The sequence below is a fragment of the Muntiacus reevesi genome, chromosome 14, assembly GCF_963930625.1.
Source record: "Muntiacus reevesi chromosome 14, mMunRee1.1, whole genome shotgun sequence".
In the NCBI taxonomy this organism is placed as follows: domain Eukaryota; kingdom Metazoa; phylum Chordata; class Mammalia; order Artiodactyla; family Cervidae; genus Muntiacus; species Muntiacus reevesi.
This window is the reverse complement of record NC_089262.1, coordinates 64921484-64943754: the sequence shown is the minus strand read 5'-3', so window position 1 is coordinate 64943754 and position 22271 is coordinate 64921484. Positions and strand designations below refer to the sequence as shown.

At 37.6% G+C, this 22271-nt stretch overlaps 1 protein-coding gene across 6 annotated transcripts in view; it reads left to right on the top strand.

The window, feature by feature from the left end:
* RANBP17 (RAN binding protein 17) overlaps positions 1-22271 on the top strand; it is a 349536-nt gene that overhangs the window by 260099 nt on the left and 67166 nt on the right. For all 6 annotated transcript variants that reach the window (XM_065905571.1, XM_065905573.1, XM_065905574.1 and 3 more), the window contains 2 exons: positions 8642-8745; positions 14440-14528. In XM_065905571.1, the coding sequence (XP_065761643.1) occupies positions 8642-8745; positions 14440-14528 (193 nt within the window). The remainder of the gene's footprint in view (positions 1-8641; positions 8746-14439; positions 14529-22271) is intronic.

Genomic DNA, 22271 nt, shown 5'->3' with positions numbered 1-22271 from the left:
CTCAGTGTCATAGTTGAGTTTCCTTGGACACTTTATGATTGTACCTTATCTTGAGCTACTCAGATGAGAAGCATGTTGATGGGATCTGAGTGAGCAGTGCTTTCCTCAGATATTCAGACAAGCAGTCATACTTTTCATGATCACAGGGGTACTAATATTAAAATGGTGTTTATGGACTTTAAGAGAGAGTTCTGTCTTTAGGGGTGAAGGTAGCATAATATCCATGTACCTTTGTGGCTTCTAATAGGTAATTGGCACCTGAAAATATCTCTAGCTTAAATTTGAAAAATTTGAAATAGCAAGTAAATGACTTGAATAAAAAGGGAAGAGTATTCTAGAAATAGCTGCTAAAGAAAGAAGTGAAAATACAGAGGAAACTCCTTTTCTTTTTTAATAACAACTAACATTTGTTTACAAATTTATAGTTTGCAGACCACTTTGACATACATTTTCCTATTTGATCTTCACCACAGCCTACATGAACTAGGTATCACTGCATTGTGTATCTGTTAGGAAAGTGAGATACAAAGAGATTAAATGATTTTCCCAAGATCAGGCATATACTTTGTAGCCCTCTGACCATATATTCACTTTTGCTGTTCCTTTGCCTGTCACTTTCTCAAATCAATTAGGGAGTGTAACTTTTTCTTCTTCATTTTTATTTGAACTACTTGGACTGAATGATTGATTTGAGGCTGGGGTAAGAAGGGATTACTTTCCAAACTTCTATCTAAACAGATAAGATTCATGTTTATTATTTGTCCTGTATTGGTGTATTCACAGTTCTATGGTCAGTGAAAGTCAAATGTAGTTTTTGAAATTTTTTCCTATGTCTAATAATTGGCTAAAGTGTATTTCTTCTCATGGAAAAAAGGACACAGGAGTAGATAGATATCCCAGGAGGATTTAGTAAGTGAGAAGCTTGATCAGAAATAGTCAGTGTTCTGATAGATAGGAAGAATACCTCAACTTCTATCACTTGTGTCTGTGACTTGGCAGAGACTATCTGGAAAATAGACATTTGTTGGGGTTGAGGAGGGAGTGGGCAATAGTGGATAAAAAAGCAGCTGGAAATACTTAGAATCTATAATGAGATAATTAAGACTAATTAGCTGGCCCTGTAGGCAGAAAGCAGCCCATTAAATTCAGATCCAGTTTTAATAACTTACCTGGTTTTGAGGGTAGAGTCCAGAGCACCCCAGGGAATGAGATGCTTCAGGGGAGAAATTTTTAGGATAGGTTTCTTAGAAAAGAAATAAGTAGTCTTCTGTAGACAATGTATTTTTCTGCTGGGAACTAAAATAAACATTCTGGTTCCTAGGGAGAAGAATTAAGATGTGCCTCAATTTTCTCATCTGTTAAATGGAGATACCTACTTTGAAGAACTGGCATGTGGTTTAAATAAGATAGCATGTGTGAAAGGGCCTGGAACAATTCCTTTCACAAAACAGGCACTCAGTATATATTAATTAATTGTGACAAATATTTTGCTGAATGCACTGTTAGAGGCATTCATCAATAGACACTGGACCCTCGAAATGAGGCAAATCCAATACCCTTAATGCACCTGCTCTACATCAGTGCGGCTGATGACTTCTCCTGACTGATACTAAAACATCCTGCCCAAAACCATAAGTCATTTTAAAGCCAGCTAAAATTACGTGGTAGTTTAGAGGGAAGCTGACAAACAGAATTTGGGCCCAAGTTAAATCTAGCTATGCACATTTCTCAAGCCTTTTTCTAATAACTTTAGAAGTGCTATCCTCATAAAGTACTGGGGAACAGCAGATAACGTGGGCCTAGATCTGTAGAAGTCTCTGGCTCTTTTATGATATTAGCCTTGGTACTTGGGGTTTTGAATTTTTTTATTTTTTATCTATTTATTTATTTTTTGGCTGCACTGGGTCTTCGTTGCCAGGCTTCCCAGGTGGCTCAGTGGTAAAGAATCCAGCTGCCGATGCAGGAGATGTGGGTTCAATCCCTGGGTTGGGAAGATGCCCTGGAGAAGGAAGTAGCAGCCCACTCTCCATGGACAGAGGAGCTTGTTGGGCTACAGTCCATGGGGTTGCAGAGTTGGCATGACTGAGCCCACACGCGTGCGTCTCGGCTGCCGCGCCCAGGCTTCTCATTGCGTGACTTCCGCTGCTGCAGAGCACCCGCTGTGGGCGTGCTGACTTCAGCGGCTATGGCCCGCGGGCTTAGCTGCCCCACAGCACGTGTGATCTTCCCCGGCCAGGGATCCAGCTGATGGTACCCTGCATTTCAAGGCGGATTCTTAACCACTGAACCACCAGGGAAGCTGGTCCTTGGTTTTAAACAGATTACAGTCGCCCCTCAGTATACACAGGGCCTTGGTTCCAGAACCACCATCCCCCACCAGTACCAAAATCCGCATTTGCTAAAGTCCCTAAAATGTCACAGTTTTGCAAATAATGTGTACACATCCTCCTGTATACTTTAAATCATCTCTAGATTATTTGTAATACCTAATATCTAAATGCTACATAAATAGTTGCCAGCCATGGCAGATTCAAGTTTTGCTCTTTGGACCGTTATAGAACTTTTTTTTCCTGAATATTCCTAATCTCTAGTAGGTTGAATCCAAGGGTGTGCAACTTACGGATATGGAGTATCAGCTGTTTTCTTCTTCACTCACTGCCTTTGTGTCTCCTTCTGTGCCTCTCCTCTCTCCTTATTAAGAGCTTCATGGCATTAGACCTGATCTTTACTGATATATTAGTTTCCTATTACTGTTTTGGGGCTTCCCTGGTGGCTCAGATGGTAAAGAATCCATCTGCAATGCAGGAGACCCAACTTCAGTCCCTGGGTTGGGAAGACCCCCTGGAGAAGGAAATGGCTACCTACTCGAGTATTCGGGCCTGGAGAATTCCATGAACAAAGGAGCCTACTGGGCTATTTTAACAAATTACCACAAATTTAATGGCTTAAATATTATAAAAATTTATTTTATAATTCTGAAGGTCAGAAGTCCAATATGGGTCTCAGTGGGCTACCATCAAGTGTTAGCAGGGCAGTGTTCCTCTCTGGAGGCTCTGAGGAAGATTATGTTCCCTTGCCTCTTTCAACTTAGAGGCTACCTGTTTTCCTTGGTCCATGACCTCCTTTTCCAAGGTCCATCAAATACTTCTCATTCTGCCATCTCTCTGGTTTTCCTCCTTCTGCTTTTAACACTTTCATGGGCCTTTGCAATTACATGAGACCCACCTGGATAACCCAGGATAATCTTCTATTTTAAAGTCAGTTGATTAGCAGCCTTTTAATTCTCTTTTGTCATATACTCACAGATTCCAAGGATTAGGATGTAGACATCTCTGGAGGGCTATTATTCAGCCTACCATTCCTACTTATCACTAATACCAAAGTATTTCACACAATACGTATTATACAACAAATCCTCAGGTAGTAACTGTTGGCTCCCATCATTTATTATTACCTTAAGTATTCGTATTACTTGCTTCTCCTTGGTCACTCCCCCAACTCCCCAGTAATCTATCTGCTATTTGAATTTGAGAAAATGAGAAGTTTCACTGTTTACAGGTAAGGGAGGGGACCCAGATATTTGGTGGTGGTAGTTTTGCTTTTTTCTTGGGTGGTGCATGTCAAGATTCTCATACCGCAAAATTCGTCCTGTTAAAGTATATAATGCAATAGTATTTAGATTTAGTAGTATTTAGAATATTCACTCAGTGTGCAGCTATCGCCATTATCTGGTTCCAGAATATGTTCATCACCCTAGAAAGAAACCCTGTACCTATAAAGCGGTGTCTCCTCATTATCCCTGGTTCCTGGAAGCCACTCATCTACTATCTATCTCTATGGATTTGCCTATTCTAGACATTTGGTATGAGTGGAATCATATATGTGACCTTTGTATCTGGCTTCTTTCATGTACCATGATGTTTTTGAGGCTCGTCTATGTTTAGCATATATAGCGCTTTATTCCTTTTCTTGACTGGTATCCCATTGTATGGATATACCACATTTTGTTTATCCATTTATCAGTTGATAAACAGTAAGGTTGTTTCCACCTTTTGGCTATTTTGATAATGCTGCTCTGAATATTCATATGTTAAGTTTTGGCATGGACATATGCTTTCAGTTCTCTTGGGCATGTGCCTAGGAATAAAATTGCTGGGTCATATAACAACTCTGTTTTTAACTTTTTGAGTACTTACCAAACTGTTCTCCACAGTCACTAAATCATACTATATTTGCTTCACCATTTTACATTCCCACCAATCTAGATTTTAAATTATACAAAATAACAAATGAAGTATCCTATAAATAAAATATCTAAGAGCCAACATACTAAGATAGTTACTATTTGTATTTTAATGTGACTTCGCTGAAGGAAAAAAAAATTGAAAATCAGAAATGAGTAACTTTCTGTTGAATCAGGTCATTGGAAATCCAGTAGAGGGAATTTAGTTTGGGGTATCCCCCTAAAACCTGAAGAATACTGTTTTTATCTATGCATGACTGGGAACTTAGAGTGTTATGTTAATATTTACTTTTCCTGATGCCAGTGAAAACAGTAGCCTTTAAATTGACACTTCAACCCCTCAGATTATACTGGTGTCTGAGCCCGTGTCTTGTTAGAAAAAAGAAACTGGCAGCTTCCATTATTATTCATTAAATGTTCACATGTAGATTTGGCATACTGAATATACGAATGCATACTTGAATATGAAGTTGTAAGAACACGTTTTCTTTTTTTTGGATGTAAAACAGTAAATGATACCTTCATCGGTAACACAGTGGGGAAAAATCTTTAATATATATATAAAGTGTTTTGCATGAGTAAGCAAAAATGACCAGTTTTCTAGCTGAGATGATGCAACATATCATTGCAGTAATAGGAACAGTGCTAATTGACACATAAATGTTTCTATGGGAATAATGCACCAATGTTTCTCATTTGCCCACTTTAAACTCAAGTGATTGCGGAGGAGTCCCTTTTTCTCACCAGAACCAAGCTAATTGTTCTTCACCCTCTTCTACTTTCATGCAACTGCAAAGTCAAGATTTTGTGACCCTGACTTCAGTCCCTACCTCTGACCCCTTTCACCCTGTCGGAGACATGGGGAGGAGAACATGAAGTAGAGTTGGAGAGTAAAGCAGAACTAATTTGAGACCGTGGTTCACTGACATTTACCAGCCAGAAGATGTTGGACAAACTTAACTCCTTCAACCTCTCTGTTCACATTAAATTGAAGGAAATAATCATACCACTCTATAGGATTGTTGTGACCATTATTGATGTAACCATGCTTTGAAGATAGTAAAGGCTACACAGGTGTTTGTTAAGTAGATTAAGTACCTGATTCACTGGCTGCACATGATACGTACTCAAGAAATAGCTATTGTTATCAGGTCACTACACAAATTCTTGACCCTTTTCTAGGCACTGGGGATGCAGTCATGATGAAAACAACTGGGTTCCTTCCCCAAGGACCTTACATTCTAGTAGGAAAGACAATGAATAAATAAGCAAATTAATAGCCAATCATAGTAAGCCTCATAAGAAAAGTGAAGTAGTTTATGCGGTTGGAAAGTAGGTGAGGGTGAAGGACACCCACTGTGGTGCTGTTTTGGGTAGAGTGGTCTGGGAAATCCTTTCTGAGGAAGTGACATTTAAGTAAAATTGCTGCTCACATTGCTTTCTTTAGTATTTGCATCTTGACTTTTCCCTTCACATTTTGGTGGCTTTCTCTTGTGCTCCTGATGTCCCTGTTTGCCTCAAACTTTGATTAAGGAAGGAGATAGTCAGGGATTTTTTAAATCTGTAACTCAGTATACTACGTAAAGGGTTTAAATGTTCCAAGTTCTGAGTTTATCTTTGTTCTGAGTAAACATCCTTACCTTGCTCCCAGAGGAGGGATATTGGGCTGGCAACCTCATTGTCACACTGTATTTGACCACCATAAGCACCTCTGTGAAGTTCACGTTAAGCTCAAAACAACAAAAATGTTCCTGGCTATCATTTCTAAGCGCCAGACACTAAGCAACAGGGCATGCAGGTGTTTTGTCGTTTAATCCTCACAGCTACCTTTAAGAGGTAAGTGTTACGTCTCTTAATTACAGGTGAGTGAAGAGAATTTATCCAAAACCAGACAGCTAATAGCGACAGAACCAGGCTTCAAGCATAGAACTCTCAAAGCATCCATTCTTTATAGCACCCTATCTGCCTGCAGTGATCATTGTCACTGTTCTAATTAATCCCATCTTTAGAAGAATGAGATTACATAGTTTAAATATAATGTATTATATATGTAAGGAATTGATGTTTGCTTCAGTTAGTAATTTTTCTGTCTTTGGTGTTAAGAAAATAAGATGTTTTTAAAATTTACCTTTAATTGAGCAACTACTTTTCATTCACATACACTATTTCCCTAATACACACCAGGCACTGTTCTACGTGCATCATCTATTTTGTGTGTGTGTGTTAAAACATTTAATAAATACAGTAATCATCAAAGATAGGTATTCTTTCTTATTTTATAGATGAGAAAACTGAGACTCAAAGTGTAAATATCCATACTTGAGAAGTATGTAGTGGAGCCAGACTCTGGGTCTGTTTATCGAGGTGTCTTATCTATATCATTCTCCTTCACACAGAAGCAAAAAGATGCAGTTTCAGCTCTCCAGGAGCACAGCCAGAGATACTATCATTGTAGGCTGATAGATCTAATCATTTACATACACACGTTCTAAATTTTATCTCATTTAATCCCCACAGTAACCTTCATCTAATGGTGGTAGTGGTGGAATGACGTAGGTGGTCTTTTAGTGTTAGGGTTAGCTCTCTGCCAAAATATCTGCCATTCCCATCAGACTGACAAAGGTCATCTAAAGAGTCAAACAAAATGCTGTGGGAACCCAGAGGAAGATGGGAACGCTTACAGTAGATTCTTAGAGAGTACTTGAAGGGGAGTTTGATTCAGACATTGGGAAAGCTATCATTTAACCTAGGCTTTGAAAAATAAAACTAGCTCCTGTAAAGACCTCTAATGTTAGCACCAGTCGACAGAGGATGTGTCTAAGAGGAGTAACTTGGTTGCATAGTCAGCTTTGCAGAGTGGAGACTTTAATCTGGAGTCAGACGCACTGCCATCGCACCACGAGGTCACTACAGTTTGGTTTGCCTTCACCCAGTACCCTGATCCTTGTGTTAAACAGCATGCTAGGAAAGAGTCATTGGCCCTTTGACATCTCTTTGACAGCAAAGCGAAGTCCCTGAATCTGTTGGACTCCGACTCCAGAAAAAAAGTGTGTACGTTTAAAGGGAAAAGAGAAGTCACCAAAATCAGGGTCAAGCCGGGTCAGCCACTCCTTAAGAGTCAAAGGTCCTGATTCTGCCATTGATCTTCTGTGTCTGTCGCCTTGGACCACACCCTCCTGTTGTTGTTGTCCAGTCACTCAGCATGCCCAGCTCTCTGCACCCCATGGACTGCAGCATGCTAGGCTGCCCTGTCCTTCACTGTCTCCCGGAGCTTGCTCAAACTCATGTCCACCCTCCTTATCTGTAGAATAACATATAGGCCTGTGTTTCTCAAACATTTGCATGCATATAAATTACCTGGAGGGCTGCTTAAAATGAAAATTGCTGGATCTGGGACGGAGCCCGAAATTTTATATCTGACTAGTTCCCAGGTGATACTGATGCTGCTAGGGCAGGGACCAAACTCTGAGACCCACTGGCCTCTTCTCTGAGATCTTGTTTCCTCTCTAATTCTATTGAAAAAAATGATAGCAAAGAAATCACAAGATCTTGACAGTATAGTTCCACCTCTAACTAAGTATGCTACCTTGAGCAAGTCACTTAACATTTCTCTGCTTGTTTCTTCATCTGTACAGTGGGGCTCACAATTCGCTGTGGCATAGGATGAGTGAGTAAACTTTCTCATTTGAAGGAACCCACTTTTGCGAAGGATAGAATGAAAATTGTCAATTGTGCGTATTCATATGTTAAATGAAAATTCTACCTTCTTAGTGAAAAACAGTAGAAAATGTCTCTTCCCGCTTTTATAAAAAGAAAAAGAAGCTTATTGCAAAAAGAAGTGTATTCACGGAGAATGTACTTAAAACCATAATGACCCATGAGGGACCTCATCCTGTTTTGGCAGGACCCCATCCTGTTTCCCTGACATCTATTTAACAAATTAATAAAAAAAAGAACATAAATAAAAGAGAGTAATAACTTAGCACTATCTCGACACCTGAGTCTGTGAGTCCTTTAGGGCCTTGGCACCTAAAGAGAAAAGAAAAACAGACCCTGTTCTCTGAGGCTTTGAAAGTGGCTTTCCTTGAGGCATTAGGGAAACTCTGGGGGCCCTAAGAGCTGAAAGGCTTAGGTGCCTGAGGCATGAGTCTGTTTGATCCAATAAAGAGCCAGAGAAAAAAATGGCTGGTAAGTAATTTTGCTATTTCATTTGGTGCAAAAGAGAAGGCAAAACACCAGAATATTCAATGAGCCAAAGCACAGAATGTGATACGGATGTGAATGCAGGCTGACCCCTTCTCGAGAACATTTCTGAGCCTGAATAAAGCACTCACTGTGAAGGCTAATGGACAATAGCATGCATTTTAAACCGTGGTGACCCTTTTGTTTTTCTGATAGGCGAAGATGAGGATGAATTTGAAAATTTCATGCTGCCTCTTACAGTCTCTTTCGAAACAGTATTACAGATATTCAACAACAACTTTAAACAAGAAGATGTAAAGGTGAGTTTGTTTCCAAACATGAGGAAAGGTGATTTTGTTCATTCTAGGACAAAACCTAGGTGTAAATTCAGAACAAGGGCTGCAGGTCTGTGTGCTCCGTGCCTCATCAGTCCTCATTTCCCAGTTACCTGTGTCTTCCAGGTGTGCTTTTCATATAAATACTTTTCTTATACAAATGGACTTTGAGGTTATCAAATGATTTCAGATAGTCAGCTTATGATTAGATGGCATATTTGTCTCCTATGGCAGTATCTTTTAAAAGAACATTTCACATGGGTACGCCACTTTAAATGTCCCTATTCCCTCATCCACCCCGCACTGTATGTTTCAACATATTTATATGGAGGAATGCGCAAATGTACACATGCTAAAATACCACTTCTCTAAATATTTTTAAAACAAGAATTTATATAAATCAAGACTTTATTAAATGGCTAGGCATATATGTATAAATAGGAGCTGGTCTTGAAATATTGCGTTCTTAAACTGAACAAAGTGATTACGATAACTGATAGCTAAATAAGGTTTTTATGTGCCTGTGGGAGCCATATTAGGATTGATTTGACAAGTCAGTTCAGCTGTGGCAACAGTCATAATATCTAAGACAACATTATGTTTTATTAGTAAAATCCTTAAGTGTGTAGCAAGCTGTTTGTGACAACACAGCCCCATATTTTAATATGGGGGATGGGGAACACAAGATCTGCTAAATAGGAGTAACATCTTCTGAAATTCTCATGCATCAGAGCTATATTAAATAGACTGACACTGGTTATTATTCTTAAAAGACTAATGAATATATAGCAATAATGTAGCCACCATTGCTGGTGATACTTGAATCATGTTTACTATTACTTGAGATACGGTGAAAATACTGACCATCATTTTGCACAGCTCCTCTTCTCTCTATCAAAAAGAAATATTAGCACTAAGAAGCCAAATAGAAGAATGATGGCCTTTGGTGATTATTTAGTGTAGTTCATCTACTAAAAAATAATTAACCAAACACTGTACTTTTTATTTTGAAGTAGAGTTTTTGAAATGAAGGTTTATCAATATGCAATTGTCATAGAATTTTAAAACTTAAAAAAAGATCTTAGTGATTTTCTGTGTGTTTGTAATGTTGCTGAAATTCTTCCCCAGAGTTTCTGTTCAGGTTAGCTTTATTTTTCAGTTGTCTTCCAAATATTTTTAATGACCAAAAACAAATCTTTGCAACTTTAAGGTGGCTATTGCTGCCCTTTATATCAGAAAAGAAGCAGTAAGATTGAAAAAGAGTATCTTTATAAAAATTACATTTGTCTCATTTGAAGATTTCATTATACTCCAAGCCCGTTTTGATGTAATCCCATCTAGTTTGATAGAAACCATCTTCCTAGAGTCATTTTTAATGGAGTTCCAGTGATATATCCCTAAACCAGCAAGTTCTTAACGACCCTGGAAAGTGACTGCTTGATTACACTTTAACGGTATTTGCAAATAAAATCACAAGTAATTAAGGGGAAATCTCCAGGCTTTTGAGCAAGTTTGATGCATGATAACTGCCTGATTCAGCTTCATCTAGAGTAATGCTGTGTAGGCAACAGCTACTGAGATCAATAGCAACGTAATGATAGTGGCAGAATTAAGTGAGTAACCTGAGAACTGTGCCTCAGAATGCATGCAGCTGCCACGGACCAAGGCCACACAGTGCACTCCGTGCTTCCGTCCTAAATGTTCATCAAAAGACGCCCTGCAGGAAAATGGAGTTAGATGCTCTTTATTGCTGATCGTGTCTCTTGCCACATTTATCAGGGAAATTGGATTAGCAGTTGGCAGCTGCAGGTAGACAAGATTCTGCAGTGATTAAATATGCAGCTTGGCTGCATTTGTTGTGACAGACCTTTAGTAAATTCTACTGTAAGCACCATCTGTCTAATTTGTATAAAGAAAACTTGGTGCTTTAAGCTACCGATAAACAACTAAATCTGTTGCTTTATCATAAACAAAACTTTTGCACTAAATGCTTTTAAATGTAATTTATTAGGTTAAGGCTATTTTTCTATCATGATGAATAAATAATACATGCAAAAGTGCTTTCAGGTACTTCATTTTGCAAGTACTAAAGATAAAAACAGTTCTGTTTTGTTCTTCAATAAAGTATTTAGTATTCCAATCCACAGGAGGTGATGCTGTTAAAATATCTCTGTGAAAATGCCGCAGGACTTCCAAATTCATTTAATTTGCAACCCTTACCAGGATTTTCTAACTCCCTGTTTATAGATATTTTTCAAATGCAGATTTCAGGATGAGCACAAACATTAAGGACCTACATTGCCAAATTGAAATATGGTTGTGAGAGGAGGAAATGCTGTAAAACTCCTAAATTTATAGCTTTGTTTTCTTACTTAGTCCTAATAAAATTGAAGAGAACATTGAATTTTTGTCTTGGGTTTTTCTTTTCCAAGTAAAGGGGAAAAGGAAGAAACTGCCTTGACAAACCCTGGCTCTAAAGCATTAGTTCACAGTAAATGTTTCCCCCTATAATTGTACCCTTAGTAAAATACAGTCCAATACCCTGACTACCCATGCATCATTTTTGATTTGGCCATGACGTCATCGGTTTTAAGGAAAATGAATGAAAACTTCTAGGAGGAAAAAGAGCAGTTAAATAGGAACCTGCTATCTTTAGTCCCTTCGTAAAAACTCCACAATGTTAAATTATTTAAAATCCTAGATTTTCAGCATGCGCACATTAAAAGTTTTCGCACTAAGTGCCAAATGTTGCAAACAGCACTTTAACAGAATGATTTTGCTTTGATCCCTGTAGCAGTTCCTGAATAATTTATCACAGGTTATTGCCTTAATTCTGGAGAGGGATAGAGCAATAAAGGCAGATGAAAACACTCCAGTTGAAACACCTTGGGGCCTGCTCATTCCTCTGACACGGCTCTTTTGTTGGAACTATTTAGAGGTTATTAAGATGTGTCTCCAGAATTAAGAGTATGCTGTAAGGATGAAGACAGCCATCTTAATTCTAAAGACAAAGCACAATGACCCTTCACCTTCTTTTTCTTTGTTGTTATTATATAGTAGAATTATGAGGATAATATTATAGCTGCCCCCAGTAGTGCCACTACAGTAAAGGGTCTGTCAGACTTTCCATTAGAAACCCTGTTTTGGGGGTCAGGGTGGAAGGAGTCGCATTTCAGCTGTTTCCCAGCCCATCCATCTCACGCTTGGCACACAGACAACCGTTCACCATGCAGGAGGCTGAAACACCAAGCAGTTTCTCCGTGAACTATCCAAGAAAAGAATCCTGAGGATTAGATACCTCAGACTTGCCCCACTCCCCAGAGCAGCCTCACTTTATAAGGACCTCTCATTTTTCAGACTAGTCAAGTATGACTAGCTATAGGAGAAAGGTAACTTTCGAAATAAACCTCTTTCCACTGTTTTAAATGAGATGGTAAATCGTGCCTCTTCCTCCCCTAAATTTCAGTCAGATCACCCCTCGCTTTCTGAGATTCTCTGGTAGCCTGGTTGAACTAGTTAACAGGTTTCCTTGTCTCGTACCAGACTGGGTATGTTTTGACTATCAAGAAAGTACTTCTTTAGTGTTGTTTGAACATCTGTATAGATTATTTCAGTACTGTTGCTGCTTTGAGGTAAAAAATTGAGCATAATAAATCTATTTCTCACATGAACACTGCATTTTCCTGCTCAATTGAATCTATTGAAAACATAGGTACTATATTGTCGTATGCATTCTTTCCTTTATAGTAACATTTTCTTTTTCTTTTTGTAACATTTTCTGATATTAAATATTGATATAATTTCATAGATTTGAGCCCTTCTATTAACATGGCATCTTTTAAGAAAGAAAAATTTGTGATAAAATAGACATTAACCTTTTTGTGTAATAAGGATAATCTAAAATATTTTTAGAGCCTTTTACACTAGACACAAACTAAAACTCATTTTTCCTTTTGACCAGTTTAGAGTTGAATGTTGAGTACCTTATGTATATGTGAAAACTAAGATTATTTGAAGAGTAGCCTGTAACCTATAAGTGTACATAATAAAAATAGAACCTGAAAAGGCCACTTTGATAGGAAGACTGCAAAGAGAATTAGAATAGAGTTGTTCAGAGAAGACTTCTTAGAAGACATATTTTGTTCTGGAAGCTGCAAGAAACATGGAAAGCTGAGAAAGAGGAGAAAGGTTCCAGGTGATGAAAATGAGTTCCATAAGAGGCAAAATGTTTTCTTGTTGTTTTTTTTTTAAAGTAGCAATCATATGAGAGAACTACAGAGAGACTAGCCGATTATAGAAAAATAAGTACCGGTAAGCTTATGAAAGGAAAAGGAATAAGTTATTTAAAGAAGCAGAAACAAACACTCAGGGTTTACAGATTCAGAACTTCAGATTACCATCATTCTGTAAGCTGTTATGCAAAATAGAAGCTGAATATTATTATAAAAAAACTTCCAGTTGTATTGAGTCACCTTTTAGGTATGGGGTATGGGAGGGCAGGGAATCAAAAATTACAGATCTTTGTGACAGATAAACTATTTCCAATTTTGAAATTTTTTAGCCATTAAATGATGGTCAGGATTCACTTCCAAATCCTTAATGCTACTTTAAATGCCCTCCTATAGAGATTTTCATTTATTACCAAAGTATGAGGGAAGAGAAAATCTGACTAAAGAAAAAGTTCAGAGACCATTTTCTAGCAGAGTATTTCCACTGAAATCTTAAGAAATCACAGTTGCATATCTCAATTATTACACCCCCTTGTTTTGCAATTATATTTATTTGTACTCTTTGTTCTGACATTCTAGCATCTGTTCATTGGCTTTCTTTCTCTCTTCCCAAGCATCATCCTAAGGACAGCTTAATTAAGAGTCCAGAGTAACATCAAATCTCTTTTGTTTAAGAGTCAAATTTTTGTTTTGTTTTCTCTAAAGCTAAATATTTATGGAACACTTATGTATGTATCAGTCTCTTGTTAGGCATTTTTATATAAATTTATTCCTGTCTATACTTCTGTAAGAAAGACATTATTAGTCCCTCTTAGAGGTGAGGAAACTGAGACTGATAAATGGCCTTGCTTTAAAGTCTTACAGTTAAGAAGTAAAGCTGGGTTTAAATTCAAGTCTTCTGATACTGAAGAACTCTTTTCCTTGCTTGGGGAATGTGAGTGCCATTCTGGGTATGTCACAGTACCAATAGGTCATCTGGCCAGTTTTTTGTTGTCCTAAGTTACTGAGAATATTCCTTAGGGATCTTTAAATGTCAGTGTGCTTTCAGGTTAGACTCCAGATTGCATAGTGGGACCGATTTCTTACAAGCCAATGTGGTTAAGATTTGTTTTTATTAAATAATGTCTAGACCCTGTACATTTCTGTTTTGTGGAATTACCGGTCCTCTTTTTTTTCTAATTTGGCATTATCCAGGAAAAAATATGTTAATCTAAATATTTCTATGCCGCTGGAATTATGACTTAGCTCAGTTTATAAGAAGCAGAATTGGTCAACAGATCTGATGGTCTGTTTGCTTAAAAAGTCTATGGCTTTCTATAGAAAGAGGTCTGAGCGAGACATTTTAGCTAATGAATCAAAATCAGATATGTGGTCATTATTGCCTGATTATTACTCCATCTGCTCTGCGCTAACGTGAAAATCAATTACTGTGTCTCTTTCCCACTGACAGCGTATGTTGATCGGGCTGGCAAGAGATCTTCGAGGGATTGCCTTTGCACTGAACACAAAGACCAGCTACACCATGCTGTTTGACTGGATGTATCCTTATTACACTGTGACAATACCAGCTCTGTGCGCAGAGGGATGCCAGGCCCCTGGCTTTCATGTAATAGTATGGCACAGTAGGGAAGAGGAAACAAAGCTAAATGAACTAACGTGTGATCAGCTGAAAATTACAGCACAGTGGCAGCGCACAGATAACTGAGCACATCACTTGGAGACCCAGCTCCGAGAAGCCACTTTTTTGGTGCCATTAAATATTGACAACTTAAAAATCACATCCCCAAATGATTGTTTATGTGGGGGTTGCGGGGATTCTTGGGCTAACATCTTTAAATCAAGATCAATGAAGCCTACCATTTGGCATTTTCTAAGGGATTTGGATTTTTACACTATCTCAAATAGCAGAGCTGATTTCACTTTTTCTCTTTGAAGCCTGTAATTCATCACACTATAGTGTTTCATCATCATGAAAACATTAATGGACAAGAAAAGGGGAAAATAAATGTTTAGGATTTTTCATTTGATGTAAAATTTGAATTTACCACTGCCAAAGCTTAGTAAAGACAGCAAAAAAATTAAGGAAACAAAATCCCGCCCGCCCCCCCCCCCCACAAAGAAATGCCTCATCATTATGAGTAAAAAGAGCATGGATTTGCTATTGGGCAGACCTGGCTTGAATTCCAGGTCTCCATTTGCTGTGTAAACTTTGGCAATTTTTTTCACCTCTCTGAATTTCCTCATCTAAAAAAAAGAGACATCCAGTATCGTGGCTTATTGTAACCATAGAAATAGGCAGTGCACTTTGTATTAATATAATGTCTAGAACATAATAGGTAATCATAGATGTTACTATGAATATTGTTTTAGCAGTATTACGTGAGTCCTCTTTGATCTTAACAGAAAGTAATAGGTAATCATAGATGTTACGGTTAATATTGTTTTAACAGTATTACATGAATCCTGTTTGATCTTAACAGAAAGAGATAGTTTTTGCAAGTTATTTAAGTAATGTAATGTTTTTCATGCCTTCTTGTTCTAATACAGGAAACCATCAGTGCATAAGAGAAATTCTGTAACCTTAAACAACTTCATTTTTAAGTTACATTATTTCTCAGTTGCTCTTTTCAAACCCGGTTTATCAAACCTCCCTCATTAATTGCAAAAGAAACTTGTTAAAGATAGTGTTCAACTGATGGCACATTTATGGCAAAAACATAACAGGATCTGGGCACGTTTTAGGGAGATCTCCACATGTTAAAGAAATTGTTTGACATTAATTTGAATACTGACTTACATTTTTACTTACTGTTAAAACCTACCTCATCAGATTTGTGTGTCCATAGACGGGTTAGAGATAAGAATTTCCTTCCATTGAGAAATCATGTATGTCTTTGTACCAGCGTACAAAGCACATGTGCAGACTGCAGACTTTAACATGGAAAGTCACACAGCTCTTTTAACGATTAAAAATAAATGAATTACATATGACTCTTTCATTTCTCTAAACCCAAATAGAAGCTCACAAAGCAAAAACTCTAATTTATTTCAAAAATTACTAAAACTTCATTTTGGCACTTTAAAATTGATGATTATCTTGAAACCAGCTACAATCCTAGGATGTCCAGCAATTAATGCTTCACATTTTTCTCATCAACAATCTTAACCAAGCGTTAAGATAAGAACGTTCCCCTTACCATCAAAGAATAGATATATCTGTCATAATTGGTACTGCCTAAAATTTATAGAACATATTATAATTTAACTTTTTAATTAAGCCTTTTTCATTTCCTTACATAACTCCTTCTTTTGGGTACCTATCAGAAATGAAACTTTTGTCCAGCAGATGGCAGAAAATAGCAAATGGGAAAACCTTGAGACTTGCTGTTTTGTTTTGAACTAGAAACCACTGTCTCCTCCTTTTGCCCATAGACATCGATGTTATTAAGGTCAGGGGCAGAGGGCGAAGTGTCAGTTATGCAGGAAGTTATGTTAGATTGCCACATGAGCTGGCTTGGTACCGGCCTTGCTTATAATAATTGAGTTTCAGTAGCAAATCAGCTTCCTTGGGAAAAGGCCAAAGGCTTTTCATAATTGTATTGACAACAAAATGAATATGATAAATGGTGTTCATTCAGTTGAGGCAAGATTTATAGTTTTCCTTTGGGCAAGGGATGAAGAGCAAATATTTATAATAATAGTAAAATTTGTTTAAAAGTTACGTTATTTGATAATTCAAAGAGCTTTATTAAAATATTTTGAAATACTTTAAGCAGTTTCAGGTGATAAAGTACAGATTCTTTCCAAAGTATTCTAGTAATATAAAAATGAGTAAGTATATGATTTTAAAAAAACATAGATATGAAAGTCATTTATTCTTCCTGAAATATTGATATGTCAAACCATCAGTGATGATTCTCACATTACTTGCTGGGGAAAGTTTATTTGCCTTTTATCCACAAAAAAATGTATGTTCTTTAATTTTCTGTATAGTCCTTAGCATGCAGAAGAAACATCCTATAAGAGCACATGTCATCTTAAAGTAAAAATGCATTTTATTTATGGTGATTATTTGATAAAATGCTATTTTAGTGGTTAGCTGTTTAATTTAAAAACATTTCTATAAACACTGACTGCATTAACTGGTACACAAACTACATTGCTTATCACTCTGTCCTTCCAAGCCTAAATTGCCTGGAACTACACAGCAACCATGTTGATAAATTGTCCCACTCCTAGAGAACTGAAGAAGAATTATTGCTGCTTCTTTGCCCCTATAGTGAGAGTGTAGCAGTGAAAAGCATCTTACCTTGCAGTGTATTTAGTCACCTTGTTTAAACTTTTCCCAGATCATATATAGACTTGAGTATCAAAAATCCAGCAGGAAATTGAAAAAAAAAATGAAGGAATGTGTATGATGCTATTTCCTCGCACTCATCGCTTAATTGTCATAATTCTGATCTTTGAGTACACTGTTTTCAGTCATGCAGTCAGTGCTGTTGATTAATATGCATAAACATATTATACAAAGATAAGTCAAGACCATGAGATTTGTAAGGGGGGAGAAATAAACTTTGAAATAGAACAGTATTAGGTTCCAGTCCTGATTTTACCACTTAACAACCTGTGGGGTTTGGGTAAATTACTTAATGTCTCAGAATCACAGTTTTCTCCTCCATAAAACAGGGCTAATAATATTTAATCTCTCAGGTACGTTATAAGAAGTGAGTGAACTATATACATACACACACACACACACACATATACATATATATATGTTCATATATAGGCTTAGTACAGTGTCTTGCACAAAGTAAATATACTCCACCACTATTGTGAGCTCCTTTCCCTAATATGGAGTGAGACAAAGCAATCTGATTTGCTCACCTGCCCAGCATATTTCTCTTAACTGTGCTAAGGTTCATGAGGGATGTAGATTTTTCTTAGATCCTACCCCCAAAATGAGCTTATGGTTTAATAGAGTCAATTAGGTAACTACCTAAATGACTGTAATAAAATATAGATGATGGTAAGTGCCATAAAAAAGATATAAATAAAGTGATTGCATTTATCTGGGGCATCAGGAAAGGCGCTGTAAAGGTGAAGATATTTCTCTGAGTCTTAGCAAATAAGCAGGATTAGACTATTGGAATTGTGAAGCAAGAGGTTTTCTGTTGGTCTAAGTCAGACTTAGGAAGTAGAGTAGTGGAAAAGATGTTTTGTCAAAGATACCACTTATTTTATGGTTGGACACAGATTGTCTGGGACCCTTGACCGTCAGACTAAGGAACTGAACAACTTACTCCATAAAGTAATTAATAGTTTTTATTGACTAACAGAATCAGAATTGTATTTCAAGAAGAAAATAGTTAGCAGTGTGTTGGACAAACTGAAATAGGGAAGAAAGTAATCCTGAAAATATGCTATTCAGGATTTTTTTTTTTAGTACATTGTGCTAAGCATGAGAAATTAATAAAATGTTTGCTTTTTATAAGAATGAGTAAAGTAGATTGCTCATTAGAAGCTCATAATCTAGCGGCTGTAATAAATAACTAATAAACCATCAATGTATTGTAACAAAGATGCATGCCAAGGACCATATGAACTTTGAAGAAGAGATTGGAGTTTGGGGCAAGAAGTAGATGCCCCAGGGGGGTAAAAGTTGAGCTAGGTATTGAAAGATAGATAGGCATCTACCAGAAGGCTTCCCAGCAGCACTTGTCTCCATGAACAAAGATATAGATGGTTCACCTTCAGGGACTACTCTAACAATAAGCTCTGAACTGGCAGCCTATTTCTGTTCTGGAACCCCATCCCCACCCTCTTATCTCCTAAAAGTTTTAACAAAAGCTCTTCTGTTGCCTTCTAGTATACCAGAATTATTTCTCTACTGTGAAATCTCAGAGAAAAAGAATTACATTTTTACTAATTTATACTTTCTTGGGGTCCAGCACACAGTAAGTAACTATTTAATGGTTGGATGGTTGGATGGATGGATGGGTGTCGTCAAGAAGCAAACCTCATGCTTTTCAGTTTTTCATGTTTAACATCTTATAAGGCAATAACAAATCATTAATCTTTTTTATTTATCTGGTGTTGACATTCACAATTCATTGAACAGATCTTTCTAGGTGAAAGCAATTAGATCAGTGCCACTTCTACCAAAGGGCTCCCCACTGTCTTCCTCCTATCTATATATATGTAGTTCTCACAAGACCACTGGAAAATTAATCTCCTCGAGTGGGTTCTGATTCTAACCCTGTAATCTGAGTCTGAGTCTCACTGTGAAGCCTTTTAACCTCCCTGCTTGGTAGACCTCGACTCCGCCTTCCAGTAATCACTCATTTTCTCTGTGGCAGTCACCTCTGTCAGAAGCATATTAGAATTGGCCCCACTCTCATTCCACACAGAAAAGGGAACATCCTCTCATATCCCCAGGCCTGATCCCATAGTGAGTACAGTGTGCTCTGAAAAATATGATGGCCCTAATGTCTTAAGAATGCTTTGCAAAGGGACTTCTGGTGCTTATGATATTCTTAGGTTCTGAGATTTGGGTCTTTTCAGTCTCCTGGTGAGTCTCTAGGTCTTCCCCACTTATGATCACTGAGTTTGTGCTCAGTGCTCTGGGTGGAATATTTTCTCATTTGTACTCCTCCAACACTGCTTCAGAATCTTGGTACTCAAAACACTCCTCTTATGTGTTTACCACCCATCCTGAAGCATGAATTCACAGGAATAAAAGCCCTGTATTACTTATCTCTGGATCCCTGGCCCCTAGCACAGTCCACAGCACATAGCTTTTACCATCTATCAAAAAAAAAAAAAAAAACAGATTTCTAATCCATAGAAAAAATAAAACTAAGTTATCTCACAATAGCCAAAATAGAGTTAATAATCAAGTTTGTTGATTTTTGTATTTTTCATTTTCATCCAACTGAAACCTCACACACACACACTTCTTATCTCCCATCTCTGCCTTATTTGTAGTACTTTCTAATGTGTCATATTTGTTTAATTTTCTATCTTATTAGAATATAAATTCCATGAAGGCAGGGATTGTTTTAATGTTTGGTTCATTGATATCTCTAGAAAGTCTAACAGTCATAAGACATTTATAGACTAGGCCTTCAATAAATACTTAAGTAAATTGTTTCTATAAATTCAAATACAGCCATAATATGGTATATCTAGGGGGTCAAAAGTATTGCTTTTTGCATTTTTAGGGAGCATGACACTCTTAAGGTATTTGAGGGTTTATTTTCATTGAATGTTTTGTGAAGTATTTCCTGAAGCTTCAAAGTGAAACGCACAGCTTAAAAGAATGAAATAGGTAGGTCTAATCAAGTACGCTACACCTCATGTTTACCACAACAGATATTTTTTGAAATCCGTTTTGTGCCAGGTACATGCATGCAATAACTGCCTGTGCACTGCTCTCAGAAAGCATATGATAGCAGAGATGAAGCGCTGTGATAGTACTAGGGTACCAGAGCCATATGCAGGAGACACTCTAGGTGTGAGGGATTAGGGGTGATGTCGTAGAGGCTTCTTGGAATAATTGACATCTCTAATGAAATATGAGGGACAGACAGGAATTAGCAGAAATATACTGGGCAAACACAGGTCTTTGCTCTTTGGAAACTCACTGTCTAATGGAACAGATGGGTAATACAAGCAGTCAACCGTAATCAGCAGTTTGTTATAAGAGAGTGGTGGTCAAAGTGCTCGAGTGAACTTAGATGAGAAAGAGATTGATGCCTTTTGACAAAAAAAAGAAAAGAAAATTTCACCATCCCAGGGGAAGTAAAACTTGAGCTAGATATTGAAATACAGTTTGGAATGTATTAGGCAGAAAAAACAGCATATAGAGGAATGGCGGCAAGGGAGAGTCTGCTTCAGTGGATTTACTGAGAATTAAGAATGGCTGAACCATAGATAGGGCAGGAGCACTAACAGATGGGACCACAGGTAGGCAGGGACCAGATAAGGACCTTGTTTGCCATGTCAAGGAACTTGGAATTTATTCCAAGAGCAGGGAAGAAAGTCATGATCTTTCTCACCATGGAGGTCACTACCCACGACACACAGGAAAGGAACACTATGAAGTGGCTCAGTTCAGCACTTTCATCTGAAACAAAGACAAGTATATTAGAAAACATCAGAAAGAGACATAGAGTTAGGGATAGGAAAAGAAAAAGGAAATGACGGTAGTAGCATAGGAAGGGTTTTTTCTGCTGAAGTTTTAGGGCTTAATATTCTGTGTGCATTTGGTAAGCAGGAGGCCAGTTGTGGGTAAAGGACCAGTGGAGCTGAGTCAGAGTTTTCCAGGATCTGGTGGTCTCAGCCATGAACTTATCAGAGGCATGCAAGGCATGTACTAACTATTGATGAGGATGTTTGAGAATATCTCCTTTAATGTACATGGGCCTACATTTAGCAAACTGACCTTGAGTAGATTCAAGCTACCCATGCTTTTCTTTCAATAGTACATGAACCATGAACTTCCAAATGTTCAAGTTGGATTTCGAAAAGGCAAAGGAACCAGAGATCAAATTGCCAACATCCACTGGATCATTGAAAAAGCAAGAGAGTTCCAGGAAAATATCTACTTCTGCTTTATTGACTATGCCAACAACAAACTGGAAAATTCTTAGAGATGGGAATATCAGACCACCTGACCTACCTCCTGAGAAATCTGTATGCAGGTCAAGAAGCAACAGTTAGAACTGGACATGGGACAACAGACTGGTTTCAAATAGGGAAAGGAGTACGTCAAGGCTGTATATTGTCACCCTGCTTATTTAACTTATATGCAAAGTACATCATGAGAAATGCTGGGCTGCATGAAGCTCAGTTGAATCAAGATTGCCGGAAGAAATATCAGTAACCTCAGATATGCAGATGACACCACCCTTACGGCAGAAAGCGAAGAAGAGCTAAGGAGCCTCTTGATGAAAGTAAAAGAGGAGAGTGAAAAAGTTGACTTAAAACTCAACATTCAGAAAACTTAAGATCACTGCATCTGGTCCCATTACTTTTTGGCAAATAGATGGGGAAACAATGGAAACAGTGACAGTCTTTTATTTTTTGATCTTCAAAATCACTGCAGATGGTGACTGCAGCCATGAAATTAAAAACACGCTTGCTCCTTGGAAGAAAAGTTATGAGCAACCTAGACAGCATATTAAAAAGCAGAGACATTACCAACAAAGGCCCATCTAGTCAAAGCTATGGTTTTTCCAGGGGTCATGTATGAATGTGAGAGTTGGACTATAAAGAAAG